General features: G+C 41.6%; 1 protein-coding gene across 8 annotated transcripts in view; it reads right to left on the bottom strand.

Moving 5' to 3' along the window:
- Window positions 1–2,871: 2,871 nt before the first annotated feature.
- The window catches only part of LOC103379826 (SRY-box transcription factor 6), a 103,355-nt gene continuing 83,109 nt past the window's right edge, over window positions 2,872–23,117 (bottom strand). For 5 of the 8 annotated variants that reach the window (XM_025055923.1, XM_025055926.1, XM_008311513.3 and 2 more), the window contains 7 exons: window positions 19,596–19,745; window positions 17,652–17,829; window positions 16,336–16,553; window positions 10,062–10,170; window positions 9,239–9,409; window positions 6,537–6,750; window positions 2,872–4,788 (listed from right to left, as the gene is read on the bottom strand). In XM_025055923.1, the coding sequence (XP_024911691.1) occupies window positions 4,443–4,788; window positions 6,537–6,750; window positions 9,239–9,409; window positions 10,062–10,170; window positions 16,336–16,553; window positions 17,652–17,829; window positions 19,596–19,745 (1,386 nt within the window). In that variant the 3' untranslated portion in view covers window positions 2,872–4,442. The remainder of the gene's footprint in view (window positions 4,789–6,536; window positions 6,751–9,238; window positions 9,410–10,061; window positions 10,171–16,335; window positions 16,554–17,651; window positions 17,830–19,595; window positions 19,746–23,117) is intronic. The other 3 variants (XM_025055927.1, XM_025055928.1, XM_025055929.1) reach the window with 2 other exon arrangements.

Below are 23,117 nucleotides of genomic sequence, written 5' to 3'. Positions count from 1 at the left end.
CTCAATGAGCGTGGCAGCATGCTGCAACACCCTGACCAGTCTGAGCTTTAATGAGCAGAGGAGTCTCCAGGATCAGAAAGACTGTGGCTTTGATGCCTCGTAGAAAGACGCTCCGACACATTTGAAGTGGGCTCCTCCTTTGTAATACCAAATTATAATCCTCCTGATCAAAAAGTCTGATGGGTGCTGTGGGGGCAAAAAAGAAAAGATTTTACTCTGTCTACTCTTTAAGATGTTTTCTTAAAAATCAAAAAGTGAATTTGCCTTCGAGGTCTGTCCACATCTGGGCTTTTATGAAGAAAGCTTGTCATTATGCTTCATCATCCTCAGACGCAGAGAAAAAAAAGTAGAATCAAAGCTTAAGTAATAGCTTCTAAGAGTATATCAATTTCTCTGTCATTTAATAAGGTTAATTAGCATGATAACATGATTGTAAAACAATTCATATCTAAACTGCTCTGTGTATAAGTGAGAACATTATTTCTTAATAAAAACAATATTTTTCTTTATGTACATCACATATTTGGAAGCAGCTAGCTCAAAAGCTGTTGCAAATAATCAATTAATTTAATGGATTTCCATTAGTGTTATGGTTAGAATTGAGCTATAGCTTTCATTTCATTGTGTACATTTTAGACATTTCAGTTAGAAAGCCTAATCAAATAAAAAGTCCTGACAAATATATATATATATATATAATTTATTTTATTAAAACTGTTGGAAAAGCCTGAGAGTTGACGTAGGATATAAATGTAAATGTATGTAAATATAATTGACCAAAATAGGTGGAATTCACCAGATTAGACTTCTTCTGTCTGAGCTCTGCTGGACTCATGCTATTGTCTTAATACTCTGTGAGCACTGGAAACTTTAATTTATTTAAATTATATAACGGCTAATAACTGCTATAACTAATTTTACAAAAAAAATCTTCTGGCTAATCTCTACATCTGGCTACCAGTAGCCTCAACAAGAGGCTGAAGTGAATGGAAACTGCCGGATGGCGTCAGTCTCCTTTGGGGGATAAATTAGCTTTTACTGTATACACTACATGTTGTATATATGTGAATGAATGCGTTGAGCTATGAAATCATGGCTACACTGTAATGAAGCAGACCATCCTTTGTAAAGGTGCTGAAAGCTACGCCAGCACTGGCACAATCAGGCCGGCACAAAAACCAATCTGTCAACTGGCTAACAGCTAAATGTTCATCGTGCAGCGAGGAAAAAAAAGGAAATGTAAATTATGAAGACTTATTTAACGAGATTAGCATGGCAACAGCACAAGTATGATTTCAAACACCCCTCCCAAGTGACAGATACACACACACACAAAGGAGTGTGTGACAAACTTGACGGCGCCCCTCACTGGTGACGCTATAGTTGAGTTGGGAATTACAATTAGATTTATGATGTGGCTGCATATGGCTGAGCTCTCGCTTTCTCCCTCTGAAAATGCAGCGATTGGCTGCAGCCAGTAACGGCGCCATGGCGTGTACGCCACACTGCAGTCATAATGTGCGGAGTTACCTCACACACACACACACACACACAGAACAATAGGCCACATTTACTGTAAGAAGCCACCGAAATCTGCAGACCGAGTGGAAATTTGGAAACAAAAGCCTGGAAATTATTAAATGCCTGGAAAGTGTAATTATAATCATCAGTAATGGAAATAAAAGTTGTGTATTACAACCTGAGTTGTACTGGGCACCGTCTTTACGCACCAAAAACATCAAAATTATAATGTGTTTTCCTGCAAGTGGATGAAGGCGATGACCACAGAAACATTGGAGATGACAGATGTGCAGAAGGAAAATGTCGAGTACAATTTTTTTTATTATTATTTATTATTTTTTTGATTGTCTTTCTCACCATGTTGTACTGACACTTTTAGAGCCAAAGCTGGCTAATAAATACAATGAAATGTTAAAATGCACAATTGAATTTCAAATACAATACTCATCAAAAAAAAAAAATGTGTGTGACCATAAAAGCTGTGTTCTGCTCCTGCAGGCCACAGCTAACAATCGCATGAGGTTATCTTAAAAAAAAAAAAAAATAGAGATCAGAGGTGATGCCACCAACTTTTAGGCAACAAAATTGAAATGCTTCTAAAGAAAATTGTAACTGACTGCTGCCACCCGACATGTACGAGTCCAAACATGTGACTTTAGAGTGTTCTAATTGACATGATGAAAATGAAAACAACTTCACATTAGTCAAAACTACAAAAAGGAAGAAAAATAAGAAACATACAATTCAGATCCAGTGCTTAGGATGTGTATGACACCAACAGAAATGTCTATGTACGAGGCTCTTCCTCCTCATAATGCAAGCAAAAAACTAATGTTAAGTCCCAGCTTGTGACGCTTTTAAAAACTGCCAGATATGGTCATAAGAAAAAAGAAAAAATAACAGAGCATTCAGCAGAGCAACTGAGGTCACAGGTGTTGAAAATGGAAACGTCAGAATTGCAGTGTGGAGAAAAAGAAAAAACTAGAGAAAAAAAATTACATATGAGTAAAATAGATGAAAAAAAGTGTTCAAACCCAGCTGAGTGGTGCCGACCAATAACATCTGGGTCAAACCAGGACCAAAGAACAACATCCCACTGCTCGCTGTGGAAACACTCACGTCTGTGCTCTGACCACAGTGGTGGTAAAAAGAAAGCACAGCCACATTTATGCACTTTTTTTCCTCCATTTATTTTCTTAATATTTACCTTGTCTTTAAGATATACATGCAAACTAGAAAAAAACGTACCCTTCTTGAAATAATGATACCCAACTATATAAATAATTTTTGGGTTCTTAATCATTTAAAACCCTAGTTTGGTGAGTGTTTGGATGTTGAGAAGACATTTAAAAAAAAACAAGGCGATAAATATATGAACATTTTTGCACTTTTTGTACCGATAAAAAATACAATTCGAAACAGTGACGGGATCAAAAATATTCAGATCTTTTATTCTACAGTATAACACCTTCCTCACCCATCTCCTCCTCCTCCTCCTCATCTTCCTTCCAGGTTATTTTCCTTGTGTTATGATGCTGAATAAACAGGGCTGCAGCTCCTGTGACTTTAAGGATTGATCATGTGTTGACTCAAAAAATAGCTTTAAAATTACGTAGCATAACTTTATGTTTTGTTTTTTTTTTGTTTGTTTGTTTGTTTTCTTTTTTTGCAATTGGACCAGCTCCACAGACAAATAAAAAAGTGTTAGGGATCAACACTGAGAAATACTGAACCTCAGGGTATAATCTTGGACAAAATACAGCACCAGTGAAGTGGAATAGAAGAATAGTCTGCCACACGAAATCTGTAGTGTGTGTGTGTTTGAGTGTATTTGTGTGTGTGTGTTCATGTATGTGCGTGTGCGTGAGAGAGAGAGAGAGAGAGAGAGAGAGAAAGAGAGAGAGAGAGCGAGTGTGGTGTATCGTCCCTGAGCTCTGGCTGAGACTGGACCAGGAGGGGAGCCGATTGTATAAGACTTTTTTGCAGCATCGGAAGTTAAGACTACGACATCCCAAGTGAATGTTTGGCACATTTGATGTAAATCTGTACAATGACAGGGTACCTAATAATATAATAATAATAATAATAATAATAAGGGATTTTGCTCCCTTGTATTTCATTGACAGTCTATTAAAGTCCTACCGCTCGTTTCGTATGAAAACAGATAAAATAACAAAAAACAAAAACACATTCACAAGCTGGCACATCATACCTGAGCTGGGGTATTTAAAAAAAAAGATCTAACAGTAATGTCATGTAAGCAGTTTGTCAAAAAGAAAAGTGTAGATGCGCTGTATTTGTAAGAAACAAAAGTAAGACTATAAGATTACAAGAGCTAGGATTTATATTAAACTTTTTTTTTTCTCAAATTTCAAGTTCCGACAGTTTGTACAGGTCAGTGACCTGTCTGAAGAAAGTCTATAGAACAATAAACAAAAAGGGGAAAAAAAAATTCAAAAATGTAATTACATAATGATGAAAAAATTGAACTCACTCCTTAAACATTTAAGACCAATTCCCCTTGGTTTGAAATCCATGCATGCTCTTTCCAAACCACACAGCTCTGTGTTTGTCACTCGTTTGTTCTGCCTTCTCTCACTCTCGCTCGTCCTCTCCTCTGACTCTTTTTCACTCCTGTGAAGATCGGCAAAGGGAAGGAAAGTGGAGTTCATCGTCAGCTGGACGTCCAGCTGTGTATGCTCACGTCGTCTTCGCAGGTCACGTTCTTCCCATCAGCCCTCTCTCTTCCTTCAAATAGACATCCATCAAAACGCCGTCCACAGTCACCAGTTCTGATCCAGTCTGGGCATGCTCAGTCCAGCCTGAAGGTCTCTGTGATAAACTATCTTTTTTTAAAAAGTGTCTCTGAGCACAACAGGAGTTCTCGCTTGTTGTTCTCTCGCGGTCACCGCCGAGCGCGCTCAGTTGGCACTGACGGCCTCCTGTGTCTCATTGTCACTGCTATAGTCTGATTTGGGTTCGTCGTCAAAGTCTTCGTACATGTCCATGTCGTCGTCTCCGTTGGTGGGATCGCCGGCCAGGTCCAGAGCTCCGACCCCACCGCCGTTGCTGCCCCCGCCGCCGGGCTCGGACTTGATGCCGTACGTGCTCTGGATGACGGGGATGTTGGGTTCGGGGCTGGCTGAGTTGCTGGAGCAGTCTGAGGTCAGGTGAGGGGACGGTGTGGCTCCGGTGGCCATGGTGATGGCACCGGGGTAAACTCCTACTCCACCTGGGCTGTTGCCCAGAGGGATTGGTGGCTGAGGCCTGAGGGGCAAAAACATGATGTAAGTCATTCAAATTGGAACCATTTAAAGGTAAAGAAGAAAAAATAAGGCAAATAAAAGACATGAAAAAATTATATATATACACATATATATATATATATATTGAAATTAACAACTGGGTGCAGCCTCTCCATGGAGTAACTTTGTTTCTAGGAAATACTGTACTCTGCAAATAAATAAATTAAGCGTTTGCTCATATTTAAAAACTATCAGTCAGTAAAAGGTTATGAAAAAAGGGTTAACCTTATTTAAAACATTTGATTAATGATAATTGTCCCATCTAATTTTTTTATTATTAATTAAAATTCCTTGTTTTGTGTAACTGTACTGTGCAGTAAAAACCCATTTTGGATTTTAATTCCTGATTCCACTTCTGATGAAACTTTTATTATTATTGCGTCAAGATTCTAATCAAACAACACGACCGACATAAATCCAACATTAAACAGATTGATATTTTTAGAAACAACACGACATGTCATGTCTGAATCTCCACATCACAGTTGTTCGACCAAAATTGAAAAAAAAAAAGCATAAAAAAGACAATCAGAGAGAAATGAAACACCAAGCGTCGTAGGAGAGTTGACAAATCAATTGGCAACGACACGACGAGGCTGACGGCTATTGAAGGATCGGATTGTGATTCATGATTCACTTAAAGCTTTGAAGCAAACGCGTTTGAAGCAGATATTAATTCCAAAGCTGCTGGAGTTAACAGTGACTTCTTTTCTCATCTGGTCACAGGCATGTGTGAACACGACTGCAGCGGCCGCAGCAGCTAAATAACCTGTTAGGATACAGATGGAATGGGAGTCAATGTACAGCAGTCAAATGGAAGCCCATGGCTCCTCAAATGAGACACATAAAGAATGAAAATTGCTGTCACTTGTCTCACCTAACACTTCTCCCTCCTCTCTGTTTCCAGAAACAATTACTGCTGTGCCCGGACAGACTCATTTGCACAATAAACTCACACACACTTCACAACAACACCAGGGTTGCCAGACACAGATTGAATACCGTCTGAGAGAAGCTGTTTGATTTAACTTCAGATTGAAAATCCAGTCCTGAAAAATCACGAGTTTTTTTTTTTCCTTTTCACGTAGCATTTGCTTGACCACACACAGTAAACGTGGTATTCAGCCTGTGACGTCTGCTTCAATCTTGTTCCCTCTCAAACATCTGCTTACATTTCATATTCCACGATGTCTGTCTGTGTCCAATTTCACTGCCCGCAAGCGCCCGGCATTGTCTTAATTTAATAAATGACAAGCTATTAAAAATCGCTCCTATTCAAAGCCATGGCCTCTGGTAAATCCATCTCGAACACAGGCCACTGTGATGGTTTTAAACACATTCATGGCTGGTTCCCATTAAGACAATGCCACTGTTATTCCCCTCTCTGCGTTCTCTACACTGCGAAAAAAAAAGTAAAGCTCTTCAGCGAGCGTTTAAAGGGTTTTGCAGATACGACCACAAAGACTCTGAGATGAAAACCTTTCATAAAGGCTCCATAAACCCTGATCGCCACTCCAAAACCTCACAGAAATGCACCTTCAGCTAAAAGATTATTAGGACGTCTGCGCGCACTCTCATTCATCCAGGTTATATTTCTTCTGCCACTGAACCGTTACCGACTGTACTGGAGTTATGGGAGGTTTTCTCTTACTTATATTAAGGCTAATATAAAATGCAAAGGCGTGGACCTGTACTCCCTGTGGTACTCACCCTACAAAAAACTGCCTCATCTCCTGACGCCGTGACCTCATCAACTGCTTGTACTCGCCTATGCGCAGCTTCTTTCCATCGATGATGCAGGTTCTCTTCGGCCGAGGCTTGTACTTGTAGTTGGGGTATTTCTCCAGGTGGATCTTGCTTAAGCGGGCCTGCTCCTCGTAGTATGGCTGTTTCTCCTGGTTGGTCATGGCTTTCCAACGGGAGCCTGAAGCAAAAAAAAAAACGATAAAAATTTGAGTTTTGTTACAGTTTCTGGTTTACATTTGTACAGCCTTGTACCTCTACGTCTGAGCTAATGCAGCAAGGAGGCTAAAACAGATGAGAATATTGATCTGACAATAGTTAGGGACTGTCCACAAATGCAACACAGTAACAATACTGAGAGCTCTTATGGAGTTTGGACTAGATGTTTTAGATTCCAAATATTTAAGTGGTATTTTAGGTTTTTTTTTATTTCCTAACATTCATCATAAGGTGGTAAAGATTAAAAAATGTATTGAAAGATAATTTGGGAGCATAATATTAAAGTTCAAGACCAGTTCATTGATACTGAATGCATCTGAGAATTAAATGACAGAGAATTGCTCCAGGTTATGATTTCAATGACAGCTTCTCATAAACTTTTCTCTCTTCTTTGTGACTAATCATAGTTTCGCTGCTTCAATACTCTGAAAAAGCCCTTAAACTGTTATGTCAATTTAAAAAAATAAGTGTAAAACCTGGACCATGACCCAAGACAGAGCGAGCGCTGCTTATAGCTCAAGGTAAATATTGTAATTTCAGCTGCACATTATTTTGATGACATCTGTACGAATCTTTATTCATGTGGATCCTTATTAGTTTGCCCTTAAAAGAAGAATGTTCTGGACAAAACAAAGACGCTCAATCAGGTTTCAGTCTCATCCTCTTATCTGAGAAGGACGCAGCGTGTGTACGTATTATTTCCTTTGGTGTGAGGACCTTCTGAACAAGTGTAGGGGGTCGTTAGCGCCGGAATGTAGGACACATCTGTGCAGCACTCCGACGACTGATGATAGACATCGCCTCACCCTTTGTTTATCAAGGTTTATCACAAACTACTTGTGTAGTTTTGTGACACAGGAAACAGAGAGGAGTTTTTTTTTTTCCAAGGCCACCCACTCCCTAAAATCCAGCTGTGTTAGTGTGTAGACAGACATGCATTGTACACATGTAGCTGCACGAGTACACAACGGTTAACTCTGCTTCCATATCTGGAAAATTGTTGTGCTTGGTTTATCAGAGGTGTGGGGGGGCAGGGGGGTCGAGAACATGCAGTTTGCATCTGACTGCAAACCTTACTTTTGAAGAAATATATATACATTTTAATAATAATAATATGGTTCTTGGACTGTTAACTATTAATTTGACAGAAATTACTTTTATAGTTATTGTTTTTACATACATTTAACTCAATTGTGTTTGGGGGTTTAAACTCAGGTAGTAAATATCATCATCATCATCATTATTATCATTATTATCATCATTATTATGATTTAATATTAACAATCAATGGACCACAATGTCATTAACCAATATTAAATATTTTAATAGCGAGATCTTAATTAAGAAAATAACGTTAGGAAAATTGTACCTAAATGTATTTAATGATTTATTTCTTTCCTACTAACCCTGCCTTTATAGTCAGTGAGAGACTCACGTAAGAAGCGGCCCTTTGTTCACGTCGCTCAGGAGGAACATTTACATTCAGCGAACCTCAGGCTGACTAGAGCCCAGCGTTGACTTAGGAACGTTTCATGAGTAGCCGTTATGCTCGGCGAGGTGTGAATGGCTATCTGTGTCAAGGAGGTCAGTATCAACATGGCTGCTTTAAAAAAACCTGAATGCATCCATCACAGCCGTCAGGCTGAGACACAGTGGAGCTGTGTGTGCGGAACGTTCCAGGTTTGAAAAACACTGGTTCTCATTATAATCTGCAGAGTATCAGCGAGGAAGGGCGTGTGAAGTGAAGAAAACTGTGGCGGCGTGATCTAACGAGGAGAATCACTGACATGGAAATACTGACATGGAGTGTCAACTGTCAAGATGGAGGGAGATAATGTCAGGATGGGAAGGTACGATCTGCTAAAGTGGTTGTTTCATTTAAAAAAAAACACAATGGGAGAAAAATCTGGTGAAATATTGAAGTATTATTAAGTATTATATTATTATAGGCAGCAGGAAAAAAGACCTGAACACAGGAGGAGGGTGGAGGTGAATGTTTCAACTCACTTTATGCTATTTTCCAAGCTATTAGTAATAAACCAGTAGATTTCATGTGTCCTGAGACTGATGCTAACTACAATAATAAAACGAATATGAAGAAAATATGTGCAGCTATTCAAAATTATTCACATCAGTTGGAGCTGTAACTACGGTTTCTTTTATTTTAATTATGAGTCAATTAGGCAAAATTGTCCTTCCATAATTAAAAATCAGGTATTTAAATGTAGTAGTAACAGTATTTTTTTGCTGGAGAGATTAAAATTGTAACGTAAGCCAATAAAATAACTACAAAAAAAAGAAAAAAAAAATCAGCCCCCCTTTAGTCCAACCCATTAACACACACATCAAGTTTATTGGAATTTTGGGCCAAAATATCTTTTATCGTTTACGTTGAAGTATTACTTCAAAAAGAGACCCTCTGTCAACTGAACTCTCAACTGAATTCTCACCCAGAATCTTGCTGATGTTGGAGTTGTGCATGTCAGGAAACGTCTGCAGGATCTTCCTCCTCTCGTCTTTGGCCCAGACCATGAAGGCGTTCATGGGCCTCTTGATGTGGGGCTCGTTGTTGTTCCTGCCTCGTGCCTCCCTGAACACTCGCGCCTCTGCGATGTTGTTCCCTGTGAATCAAAGAAAGGGTCGTTTTTTTTTCATCTTTTACCGTATTCTCTTCTTGACATTTAAGGGCAGCACAGATGAGACGTGCAGCCCTGCGTGCAGTGGGAGGATGTGTAACAAAAGTCTGACGCGGTTCTCTATCTCTGAGTCGGTTTCCATATTTACTCGGCCCAGTCTAAACCAAAGTACTAAAGACACTTACTCATCCCTTCGTCACCTGTAAACACTGGGTTTTTATGAGAAACAGGTGGGTGGACAGACAGTGTCCCTGTTAGGACAGTCTCATGGACCGTGTGTGTACTCGTGCCACAAAACAGTGTAAGACCAAGGGTGTGAGTTGTTGACTCTGAGCATGTTGTTTATCTGCTCAGGGCTCCTTCACCTTCCTGTCCTTCTGTGCTTCCTGGAGAACACAATAAATATTTGTGTTTGCTGAATACCTGCGTGTACAAGCTCTCCAACAACTGCCTCGAACTCCAACGAAGCACTGACATTTTTGGTCACCAAGAGAAAATAAGGGCGACGCTGAGGTCAGATCGTGGACATGTGTGAGGAGGTTGGTGATGTGAAACAGAGGTGACGAAGCACGAGGTGACATGAAGGGAGAAAGAAGAGAAAGAAGAGGAGCAGGTTCTTCAGAGACAACATTCTTACCTTCCAGATCTTCAGGTCTCGTCAGGTCAATGACTCGATGCACCATTTTGCCAGCGTCCTCTCCAAGCTTCCCCAGGTGCTGGCTCAGTGTCTCATAGTGCAACCTCTCCTGTAACACAAGGAATGGAGTCAGACATAAGCAAAACTGACAGGTTTTTTATTTTAATTTAACTGCAATTGTTAATTCTTAAAGAATTGCACAAAAGAAGATCAAGTTATCCATCATCTAATGCTTCTATCTTTTGTCTTAAAACAATCCAATCAACAATGGGCTGAGGGTGGGGGACACCCTGGATTCACCTGTCCACATATAGACTCAGAGCTGTAGTCCATAGTGTCTGGTTCACCTTAAACCAAAGTCCCAACACATGCACAAATAAAGAACCAGTGTCTCACTCCATAAAGAGGGAAGGGGGATTGAACCAGCAACCTTGTGATAGCAATAATAATTTCTGCCACCGTGTGACCTGACAAAGTTGACAGAATAACCCTGTAATTAAAACAGTTTGTTTTGTTACAGCTTCACAGCTTAAAAAATCATTTTAGTCACTTTAAATAAGAGTTGTTGTTGTTGTTGTTGTTGTTGTTGTTGTTCATATGGTGGGTGACAGACTGGGCTCATCACCGCTCTCTCCTCCAGACCTGATTGTCTGCCACTCCATGTCACTGGGACCAGCAGCTAAAATTACTCTGGTGGAAAACACTGAAGCCTCCGCTCAGCTACCGCACCTCGTCCTCCACTGCTCTCTTCTCCTCTTTCCTCTTCACCTCCTCCTCCGTCGCCCTCCCCCCTTCCACCTCCCCCACCCCCCCAGCCCTTCTCCTTTTTCTGGTGACAGAGGCATTTTGTTTGACGCAAGGAATGGTTGCCGGATGAAGTCATGCCACGGTAGCCGCTGGCAGAGTTGGTGGAACTTGAGGGTTGATGTGTGTGTGCGCGCGTGCACGGGTGTGTGTGCACATGCATGTGTGTGCGTCTGTGTTTATAGATGAGGAGTTGGTGCAGGCCAATGTCAGCACTACGGCAGGGCTGTAATCAGGCCCACCACAGAACATGTGCCTGGGCAGTGCCATGCTCACCGCAGGAAGCAACCGCCTAACAAAAGGACCAAAGAAAAGGGAGGAAAAAGGGAAGGACAGAAGGAGATAGAGAGAGAGAAAACAAAGAACCCAGAGAAAGAAGTGAAGTCCTGAGTCTTTTTGAAGTGCGTGGAGCTCAACAACAGTTTGGTGATTATGTTGTCAGATTCCTGACAGTGAAGTTCCGATGCTCCTCTGATCACATGATGCGATGTTGTCAACAGAATGACCTCTCGGTCTTTCTTTAAAAAGCCATGCAGCTTTAGTTGAAACATTCGGAGGAGTGTAGGACAAAGGAATATTGCGAGTAATTGGGAAGCGACCAACGGAAAACCAACGCCGCGTAAAACTAGGGTTCTGGAAAATGGACCGGGACGTCTTGGACAGAGGTAGAACGATCCAAAGTACAGATTAACAGCAGACCTGGGTCAAAACTGGAAGGTTTCGATGCGGTTGGTCCACTTTGGTCTTCTTGAAAGTTCTTGTGGCAAACGCAGTAACGAACTGTCTTTGCTTTGTTTAGTCAAGATTGACTAAGGTCTGGCTTCACGCCTGCTGGTTTGATCCTGGACGGCTGCCGTCTGGAGCAGCATTACAGCACAGTCTGGTTCAAACCAAACCTTTTCTTTCATATCGGTCCACATGTGTCGTGAATTCTGCCTCTCTTCTTTATCATTCTGGATTATCTGGTTAAAACAATCAATGTGTGCAGGCATTTACAGTCAGAACTACAGTTTTCTCTGGAGCGTGTCCCGACCCTCTTATTACCCACAAACTGATGTGTTTGAAGCCTAAAGTTTGCAGATTACAAAGCCACCATGTTGTAGTTTTTGGAGCCAACAGTTAGCTCTACCCACATTTCAGAAAAAAAAAAAAAAAAGCAGGAGTGGAATGAAGTTCAGACCAGAGCTCAAAGAAAATCACCACATAAATTAAAATACAACTTAAAGTTTTGGGGGGTTTTTTAACCAAACTTTAAAGAAACAAAAGGTTTGGATTTAGCTCCGTCCGAACATTCAAGGACCGTGGTCCTGGATCCTGAGACGGTGTAGGGTGATCATGTACCAAAAATATACTCTGTATGTATTTTTTCATTTTGTTCAATTCATGGCAGTGATTTTTTAAGGTCTCCCTCTAAGACAAGATCTAAAAATATTATTTATAAAAACACTGCTGACGAATGGAGAAATGAACAGTAAAGACATTTTATAACTGCAGACACAGTTTTTCATTCAGTGGCTCTGGAGTCACACCTATATTGCTGCTGAATGTATATTTTTAAATTTAAGAGACACCCGACTCTGTGTTCCGCCTGGCCTCCCTCTGTCTTGGCCTTTACTTCTCTCCACTGTTGCTAAGGTAATACTCCAAACTGTGCTTTGTTTTTTTTTTTAGTCCACACCGTATTGAGCTCATTACCACGGCTACGACTCCCCTACCGCCGGCTGGTCCTGCCTCCAGCTGACCCACAACCGTTTACTGTCTCTGTTTGGAAAACCTCCTCCCCCTCACAGTGTTGTCCGTCTCCTCCCATTTTCTACATCGTTCACAAAGGACTGTCCGTCACCGCTCACACTCTATATTGTTTTTTCTTTGTTTTTTGTTTTTTTAAATATCTTGCCCTCACTCTATATTGTTTTTTCTTTGTTTTTTTAAATCTCTTTTCCTCCACTGGGCACCGGCCAACACTGAACTGACACTGACACTTTGAGGCTGCGATCCCAAAGAGGTGAACACTCGACAGTCAACTGAAGGCTGTCAGCAGTTTGTAGAAGGCATCATTACAACACACATCGTTCAAGCCTCAGATGCAGGAATGAACTTGAACTTTAAACACAACGTGGACGTCAGACTTCAGAGCTGTGAGCACAAAATTAAATGGATTCGTTTTCTTTCTAGAAGAAGAAAAGTCAGAAGAAGGACGAGAAGTAGAAGACAGAAGACGTTCATGTACAAGTGAACTACAAGTAGTTGATTTGCGCTAACTTCTAACAACACTTTTGCCGAGTTTTGGACGAGATCAGGCAAAAAGGAAAAAGAAACCGTACAGTACACCTGCACTGATAAAGAGGTCATTTGGAATTGAATGTATTGTTACAGTACAGTAACAGGTTTGTTGAAGTTTATTCAATTTAGCAAAATAGGGCAGTAAAGAAGTGCATCACTGACAGCTGATTAAAGCATGTTTTATTCTTTGTCTATTATGTCTATTATTAAGTTTTTTTTACAATTTTGCAAGAGCAAACATTTGCATATATTTTTAACTTTTATTTAACTGAATTATAAAATAGATTACCTGAAGAGTTCTGATGTATTTGGACTCGTGGAATTCATCCTTTGTTTCCCTTCAAGTGGCCCTAAAGGTATGTTATGTTGCCACAGTCTACTGTGCGGATTAATACACACGTGAACACACAGTTACATGCACACAACCACCCTGTCACACACAGTGGCTATTTCAGTGAGCACTGGCAGCCGCAGGCCAGCTGGAGGCAGCGTAAGCGTAAGGTGATACTCAACAATGCCACTTACTGGCCAGGCCTCTGTGTACACCAGCTATAATGACATTAACCTGGCCGAGGCCAGTACCCAACCTGGACACACACACACACACACACTCACACAAAGGATTGATTTCAGCTCTTAGAGAAATGTCAATGTCATCCATCCCTAAAGCGAATTCTCTGGGACCGAAATACAGAAACAGAAGAAAAAAAACCTCACACTCGCAGAAACATCACCACAACAACTCCTTTTGAGTTCAGTCGTCAGGGACAATAAAAAGCGTGGCGTTCAAAGTGACACAGCTAGCGTTTACGGCTGCCGACGGGTTCCAAAGTCGCTGAATGCGCCGTGGTCGTACGCTGTCGTAAAACAAAAAGACCCGGGCACGGACTCAAAGTCTCCGGGGAGGATTTGACTAACAAACGCATTTGATGAAGAGAAAACAACACACACATCCAAGGTAAAGAAAAAGAGAGCCGGTCCGGTTGCCTCCCGAGGTGGAAGGGCTGAGTCACACTCTCAGTATCCAGCAAGTTCCATCTATGATTTTTAAGACAGAGCAAAGCCATAAGAAACACACACACAGGCGCGCACACACACACACACACACTATTCTCTTTCCTCAAGACTAAATTTATGTATTTACAGCAAAAAGAAAGAGGTTGAGCTGCAGTTGTTAGGTAACCAGTAACAAAATGACAACAAACACCAAAGCTTTCTGTCCTCTTCTCTCCGGAAACAATTACTTTGAGACTTTCCAAATGAGCTTTTTATTAGCAGGCACGGAGCAGTAAACCAAACGACTGCATCTCTTTGGTTTTGTTCTTATAGGTGGAAAAAAATGAGCTGGAGAAGTATGTTGGAATCACCCTCCAAAATCTTTTTACGGTTTTATTTTAAATAAAGCTATTTTTAAACACAAACTTCTAAAAGAAAATCTCTTTTTTTTTACAAGTTTCATTAATGTTTAATAAACAATTCCTAAACAGACGGTTGAGAATTTGATATTTATGAGCCCTGCAGTGTTTACTGAAATTAACGCCTTCCAGAAAAAGTCAACTTGGGATTTAAGATAAGTACATTAGAAATATGTTTGGCCACGTTTATGATGTTTTTTTCCTCTAAATCTAAAGCAAACACGCCCACAGTCATTGACAGTAGCCTATCCTACGAATGCTGCTGTCGTGACCCAGTTGGGGCGGATGGGTTCAAAGACTGTCGGGCCTTAAAATATTCATGAGCTCTTCTTCTCCACCTACTACGCAACATGGAATCAATTGGGCAGGAAAGCCGGATTTCAACTAAATCCTGACCTACGGACGTTGTGATTGGCTGATCAAACCTATTGAAGATGTTTTGGAAAGAGAATTTCCCCCTGGATATGATTTCCTAATACGAAGACCCCGTCTTCTTCACCCCGTGGGGTAGGAATAGTGGTGAAAAGAGGTGAACACAGAGAGGGGGAGGTCCCTTCCCTGAGAAAGACCCTTTAATTGGGCTAAAACCCTGAGGCGGGGTTCTGTCCCCCCAGGGCAAGAGAAGAACCGGACTCTAGTACACACACACACACACACACTGATGTTAACACCACCTCCTCTTCCAAAAAAAAAAACGCCCACTCACTCTCCGTTAGTGCAGGCACACAAACACACTCGCACGCCAAAACCATCACTTGTCATTGGCCCAGCTGCTCTCTCTTCAAAGCTGTTAGCTTCTGGGTGGCCATGGAGATGAGAGGAGAAAAGAGAGGTTCTCCAAAACTGCAGCCCCGGCCAGAAAACATTCATGAAAATTCTTAAGACTTGTGCCTGAGCTAAGGAGCAAAACCTTGAACAGCTGGCTAATGAAATACTTACAGAATGTAACACTGGGGCAAAGAGTTTGGCTGTAGTGTCCAGAGGTGTTTGACAGATCTGATCAGTCATGGTGCATGAAGTTGACATATTTGGGTTTATAACATATACTACTGCAGAAGTGGAAAAAAGTTGAAAATATGTCTGAAAACTTTAATGTTTATATAGTTTTAAAACCTGGTTTTGGTGAATTTGGTTTTCACTTGAAGATTTGGCAAAGAGTCCAGAGGAAGTCAAAAGTTCTCAAGACCTGTCTAGAAGTCTTGGCCAAGTTCTATCATTATATCTGTGTCACCGTGTTTTAACCTTTAGAAAAGTTGAAGCCGAACAATCGTCAATTTTTCAACCAAATCTGAATAGAAATCTGATAAAAATTATCAAAGCCATGCAACAAATTTGATTTATCTCAATACGTTTTTTTTTTCTTTCCCAAAAACTGAAAGAATGTTTGCAATGAACCTGATTTCAGTCCTTGAACCAGACAAAGAAGCAGAATTTGACCTGGGGTCAAAGTCGTTCTCCAGAATTAAAAGAAATGTTCTGACAAAAACACAATTGCAGAGTGAGTGTTCACACTCAAATAGAGGATATATAATAAAAGAAAAAAAGCTTCATTGTTTTTATAGATATTTTTCTTTTCAGTTTTTAAGAACTCTGTGTCTTGGTTGTCTTGAAACTTTGTGTGAGTTTCTTTCTCTACAATATAATTTCTCCACATGAAAGCGCGAGACGCTGAAAACTACATTCGCTGCATGTGAGTCGTATGAAGCTCATCAGTTAAGTGTATCAAGTGCATCGTCTCATGTTCTCACATGTGACCTGTGTGTCCAGCTAACCTTGTTGCCATTGTTCAGGGTCATGCCGCTGAGGGCAGAGAGCTTGGCCTCCAGACTCTGGTGTCCCGACTGCTGCTGCTGCTGCTGCTGCTGCTGCTGCTGGTGGTGGTGGAGCTGCTCCCTCTGGATCTGCTCCCTCATGCTCCTGGCCTCTTGGATGGCCTTCATCACAGCGTCCTGGTCCCCAAAGGCTGTGGAGTTGAGGCTGGAGAGGATGTCTGAGGAGAAGGAGAAGAACGGGACTATTGTTTGTTTGTCAGTGGAATAATGAACCAAAAAGATTGGTTCTGAGTGCTCGCCATTTGGGTTTCTCAGCCCTAAAGAGCTCTTCCTACTGCCTGTGTGTGATTTTCTTTTTTTTTTTTTTTGCACCTCGAAGTTTTTAAATGAAACCCCAGCTCTGAACAAACACAAAGGCTAATTCTTTCTAAACGACACAGCATTAAATTAAGCTTTTACATAAGTTTTAACAGCCTTAAAAGTTGTTGGAGTTGTTTTCCAGTCCACTTGTTACTAAACATGACAGGAGCTCCTCCTGGTTGTTTATGGGCTTCACACGTTTGAAGCCAATGCACATTTGAAAGGAAAAAGAAATAAATGGATGCTAAGTTTCCGTTGCCCTCCTGGTTTAATTAGCACACGAGTAGGAAGCACTGCATGCTTGGGTGGCCGTTAAAATGGGCAAAAAATAACTTTGTAAGGAACACAAGCGACACATCCTCAAAGCCACTCCAGAGGAGTCGGTGAAATTGTTTTCTGGGGGATATAATGAGAGGGTTTAGATTGGCCTTAATAACAGATAGCAGAGGTAGGGGCATAAAAGGTCTGGTGCGGGCAGACAATGATGTGAGGAAGCTCTTAAAAACCAAATAACGTGTGCTGGGTTTCACTGCTTCCGCTGCTGGGGTTTTCATTGGGGCTAAATACAGGGCTTTGGCCTCCTGTAAAACACAAACACACACTCACACAACACACAAACAGACAGACAGACACACACGTCTTCACATGGGGTTAAGGTGATACCAGCAGTGTTCAGTTTGTCTGTGTGTGTGTGTGTGTGTGTGTGTGTGTGTGTGTGGCAGGGAGGAGTAATTCGTTTGGGCGGCTAATGGTTTTGTTCTTTTGGTTGAAAAAAAAAGACAAAAAAAAACCCCATTTCACTCAGGGGTAAAAGCCCGATGTGAACATGATGTGATTGTGACTTTATGTCAAAGTGAACAGGTATGTTTGTACCTCAGGCTCAGTGGTGTAAGTCCAACTACTCCAGTTGGCTACAAGTATAAGGGCAAACACGGCTGTGTTCTCTCATGACCTACCGAGGGAGGTGTTCCTGCCCATGTTGGTGATGGGGCTGGGGATGCGGCCCTTGCCCATGCCTGTAGGACTGCTCTTGTTTCCCGAGAACAGACTCTGAGTTGGAGATGTTGGCGAGCGAAGAGCATCAGCAGTCTTAGGTCTGGCAGAGAGGTTCAAGGGCTGCGTAGATCCTTCCTCCTTGGAGTAAAAGAAAAGAAGAAAAAAAAAAACAATTCTTAAAAAACAAATTAAAAAAAATTGAGTTTAAAAAAAATGTATGTGCAGCATTTATTATCCGTTCTCTGTTCATTCTCTGGCTGTAAAACTTTGGGTGTCAGTTTTTAGTTGTGGTCATATGAAAGAAACAGATTTTAGTTTTAAAATCAAGGAAAGTGAGATAAAAAAAATCCCTCTGTCTTTACTAAGTACATGTGTACATTTTCAACCTTTTTAGAGGTGTCTACTACTGGGAGTTAGTTCCTGAAATATTTCATTAGTAATTTTATTTATTAATATTCACAAATTAGCATCAAAATATTTTAAGGACCAATGTCCTTAAATAAACTAATTATTTAAGGACATAAAAAAGACTCCTGGAAAATGTTTGTTGATTATATGTCAATTAAAAAGTTTTGTTTTACAACTCCTGTATCTTTAGGGCTTTTCCATGTATTCCATACATACAGTAGCTTTTTATTTCAGTTGGTTAAAATAACATTTATAAAATAATCTCAACTCATATTCATCTCTAATTGAGCCTAAACTGTACGTCAGCTGTGGATTCTGACTGAGTCGAAGACAACCACCGACTTCAAATATTTATTCCATTTGTCTTTGACTGCATCAGTGATTCTATTAGTCGTCAGTCGTCTCTATCAGGCTTTGCCCTTAGTAAACACATTACACAGCTAACTTCTGTCAACCTGACAGGAAAATCAAGCCTGCAGTGTTCCTTCTCTAAACAATGGCACCTTTGTTTGTGCCAGTCTCCATTTCTAATCAAAGGATCGTGATCGTGTTATTCCACATGGAAAGGAAACTGCAGTGACAAGTTAAACTGCTGCACTCGACAAAAGTCTGACTCAAACCTCACCGCTGAAACAAAACTTCATGAACACACAGGCGCAGTGACGAGGTGACGAGGAAGGACTGGGCTGCGGGTGACAAGTCCAAGTGTGTGTCTACGTGTGTGTGTGTGGCAGGGTGTGTGAGCATGTGTGTAGAGGGCGTTGGAATTGTGGGAGATTGGAGGGCACGGCACTACTGTTTGAGTGCGGTGAGCTCTGACGCCGGGGGGCGCACCCGCTCCCTCCACTGGAGGCTCCTGCCAAACAGCAGCCAGCGCCAGTGTCAGTTTGCGTATGTGTGCATATCTGTGTGTTTCTATAATCGACGGCGACGAGTTGAGAGGCGCGCACACACGCCATTGTTTCAGAAACAAAATTTCCAATCTCATTTTTCTTCTTGTGTGTTCTCTATCTTCCAGTCAGAACTCACACTTTCCTTTGTTCTAACAGTCTCTTAGTTCACTACGATGACGCTGGTTTTACCATTGCACTGGCTTTGAGTAAATCAAGTTATCTCGTAGTGACAATTTTTATTTTTTTTAATAAATGTTACTAGGTGACTCAAAAACAATGAAAAACAAAATCTACGATTACAAACCAGCAGTTTAGGGCTGATTTGCTGCAGTTCTCCGTGGGCGAAAGGTCAGAGCATTGTTTCCAAACATGTTTTTCTGGGGTCCCATATTTTAAAAGTCACAAACCTTCACGATCCAAGTCAATCGACATAATCGTAAACTCTATGGGAAAACATGAAGCGAGACGACCCAAAAAAAATAATCTTGCAACCCACCTGAGGATCGCGACCCAGTCTTTGGGAAACAATGCTGTAGATGCTGGTACACCCGAAAGGGCACAAGTTAAAGGTTTAATTTTCCAACATCATTTTCATGGTCTTACCTTGATCTGATTGAGAGGAGTGGACGCCCTCTTTTCACCTTTCAGGGCAGAAGGGGAAAGAGGACCAGAGGAGTTGGGAGCCTGGGGGAGGGGAGTCATCTTGGCTCCTGGTGAGATCTGCATGCTTGCCAGCTGGGCTGCATAGAGCTGCTGCAGAAAAGGAAGAAACCAGCAAAACCGACAGGCTATTAACTCTGCTTGCCAGCAGCTAGTCAGTGGCTTTTCTTCTTTCATTCTTTTCTGTCTCTGTTTCTGTCGGTGTGTGTCTGAGCCAAACACTCCTGTACTACTACCATGTACTAACACGTCTCAGTTTGACCAACGTGCACCGCACATGCACAGGGGAAAGTGGTTAATGTTCTTTCTTTGGTGCCTGGCAGTAACTGAGAGCTTTTCAGTATGTTGTGACTCCGTGCGGTTTCCTCTAAATTGATAGTATTCAGGTAGGAGAGTGTGAGTGGTTACTGGTGTCTATATATGTGGCCCTGCGATAAACTGACTCCATATTAGCTCTGTGGGTATGTCATTCTCACATGTCATGGTTGTGCCCAAACCCAAACAGTAAACTGTTTAATTGAAGTTGTCAATAATTCAAAATAAAGAGTGTTTTTTTCCAGGAAAATGTAAACCAACAACCTTCTGTACTTTTGGGGTGAATATTTACTCTTTGTTTACCTGATGGAGCAGCCTCCTGGATTTGTTTTGGACGTTCCAAATGTTTTTTAGAGGTTCATCATTAATGTCCAACCAAAAAGATTTTTTCTGCAAAACTGAAGCGATTTAAAATCAGAGTGTTTCGTACCGACATCTCTAACTGTACGTGTCACGGTCTCATAAGTTTCCTTTCTTTCGTGAGATAAAACGCTTCGCAAAAAGACACGTGAAGTCAAATAATATAAAATCAAGATGTGATATTTGAATACGTTACGAGAAACACTTGACACTTGTATGTACAGCTCACTTGAGTTTCCCTCTAAATGCTAACAAGAACAGAGAGAGTAGGTCGCAACTCCCTTCAAGTGGCTATCGTACAGTTGCCTTTCCATCCTTTAGTGTCTGAGTCAATGGTGGAACACTTAAAAGTACTATAAAATTATACAATATGTCAAATAAAAGAAATGAAAAGTACAGGCCAACTGTATTCAGTAAAATGAAAATGTCGAGGGGGAGAGGCGGGGGGGGATCCACAGGCCTACCCGTTTTCCATCCAAGGTACTTAGCAAAAATCAAAGAGTCAAATACTGGGCCCACAGTCCAGGGTCTTCTGAATCAAAGCTAGCTGGCCAGACAAACCGCTGCCTGAAACCACTGTCAACCCCTGTCTAAATGCATTGGAGTGTGAGTGGTGCAGAATCAAAGAGCCTGTCCTCAGGAAAACCACCCAGACGTGGCTGGCCTTCACTTCAGACTCCCTGCTCTCAGTCCTTTCTGCTTTCCTACTTTCCTGGCATTTTCCTTCCCTCTCACCTCATCTATTCTCTTAACCTCCTTCTGCTGCTCCCTCCTTCCTTTGTCCTCTTTATGCTTTGATCTCCCTTTGACCCTCGTTCTTTTTTTCCAAGTTTTTTTCCCCCAAAATCATTCCTCATATCTTCTCTCCATCTCCATTTCCATCTCTGGGTTTTTCTGTCTCTGTTTTGCTCTCTGCCCCCTCAGCCTGTTGTGAGATCTGATTTCCCCGTAGTCAAAACTGCAAAGCCTCTCGGGAATAAGGGATCTAAAAGCAAAGAGAGCGCAATAGAGGAGAGGACCAAGAGGGATCGACAGTGTTACGCTGCAGACACATGAGACCACCGTCTGCTTCGCTGCCGAAGCACCAGGCTCAGCGGTCGGGGCCAGAGAAATTGGCTGGCCCTCTATCCACTTCTCTCAGAGTGATATTAAACACAAACAGAAGGGGCCGAGCCGTTGAAACAAAGCCCTGATGTCACGGCGCTTATTTTCCTTGGAAGGTACCAGGAGTGCTCGAGCCAACCCCCGGCGATATGAGATCCCTGTAAGAATGTGCCTTGAATGGCTGGTGGTGAGGCCTCTCGCGTCAATCAAGTCGACCACAGAGTTACTTCTGGTGATGGCTGATATTCTTACAGCTCTGGGAGGAACAGGAGCCGGGGCAAACACGCATGTCTTTGAGGTAAAACACGGTGAGATCTCACATTCACATCTGCACACATGTGCGCATACACACACACACACACACAGGGTACTTTTGTGCACACTCACACACTCGCAGTTAATGTGCTACGGCAGCAATTTTGTCAGCAGTTCTGCAGGAGACGACGGGAACTGTTGAACAAACAAAAGGATGAAAACAAGAGCTTCTACCTCTTTTTTCTCTTGTTCCTTAAAGACATGCTGAGATTGATTGGCGACCGGGGAGACCAATGTGCAGCGTAAACATTCCCAACGGTCGCTCAAACCAGTCCGGTCCAACCCCAAGGGAAGACAATGCTGCAATTTCCTAAATTACAAATTGACAAAGAGGGCCTTGAACCCTGTCTCAGCTGTCCACTCTCTGACCGGCCGTGGATGATGATAGTGCTAATTTGACTACAATCCAAATGATTAGTTGGTCATTTCTGATCCTCCTGACCACTGGCAGTTTTTATTCATTTATTTTTTGGGTGCGATGGCACTGTGGTCTGAACCACTGAGCCTCAGTCTGCCCAGCCTCGTCTCCGTGTTCACACCAGCCTGTCCCATTAGGAAGGAGCGGAGAATCCCTTCAGCCGGTCTCTCATGGTGTCGAGCTGTTATTGATCTCAGCGCAGGAAACAAATGAGGTTTTGTCTTTTTCAGCAGGTTTAAAGGGGGAGGAAAACGAGGGCGAAACAGATGGGAGCTGTGGAAATGTTACACTCCCAGACTACCTTGTACAAACAGTGCATTATTTCCAGCTCTGGAGATAGGATCGGAGTGAATGAGATTTTGTTGATTGTTGATCATTTGTTGCTGATAGAAACTTAACAGCTTGTATTTCATTTGTCAAACAATTAAAACGCAGTGTGAACAAAATTAGTCAAAAGAAAAAATCTAAACAAATATTTATCTTTCAATTCCATTGTTTCCAACCTGTTTCTCCAAATCTACCAAAATGAGAATTTTTTAAAAGAAGCTGTAATCCTAATTGTTTTTATTTTCTTTCATACTAGACTAGGATTAGAAAGTTTTTTAGATTTTTTTATTTTTAGGTACTTTCTTAATTCTAAGAAATAAAGTGTAATTAATGTCTGCATTTAACTGTGAAACCCCCCAGTGAGTGAGACTGGAGCAGTGACTGCACTTTGTTATTGGAAGGAAGGGAAACACGGCCTGAAAAGAATGAGAATCTACGTAGTTATAATTTAGATAAATGTCTTTCTTCAAGACAAAGGAGGACATTCTGGACATCTGTGGACTCCTCACCTTTGTCTTCAGGCCTTAAACATGGCCAAAGAAATGAAGCGAGCAGAAAGAGACAGCGAGGGATGTCTTATGATTTCAGGAAGAATGTAATGCTAAGCAACTGTATTTCCCTCGCAT

The sequence above is a fragment of the Cynoglossus semilaevis genome, chromosome 6 (genome assembly GCF_000523025.1).
Source record: "Cynoglossus semilaevis isolate Cse_v1.0 chromosome 6, Cse_v1.0, whole genome shotgun sequence".
In the NCBI taxonomy this organism is placed as follows: Eukaryota; Metazoa; Chordata; class Actinopteri; order Pleuronectiformes; family Cynoglossidae; genus Cynoglossus; species Cynoglossus semilaevis.
Note: the sequence above shows the minus strand (reverse complement) of the source record. Positions and strands in the feature narration are given on the sequence as shown.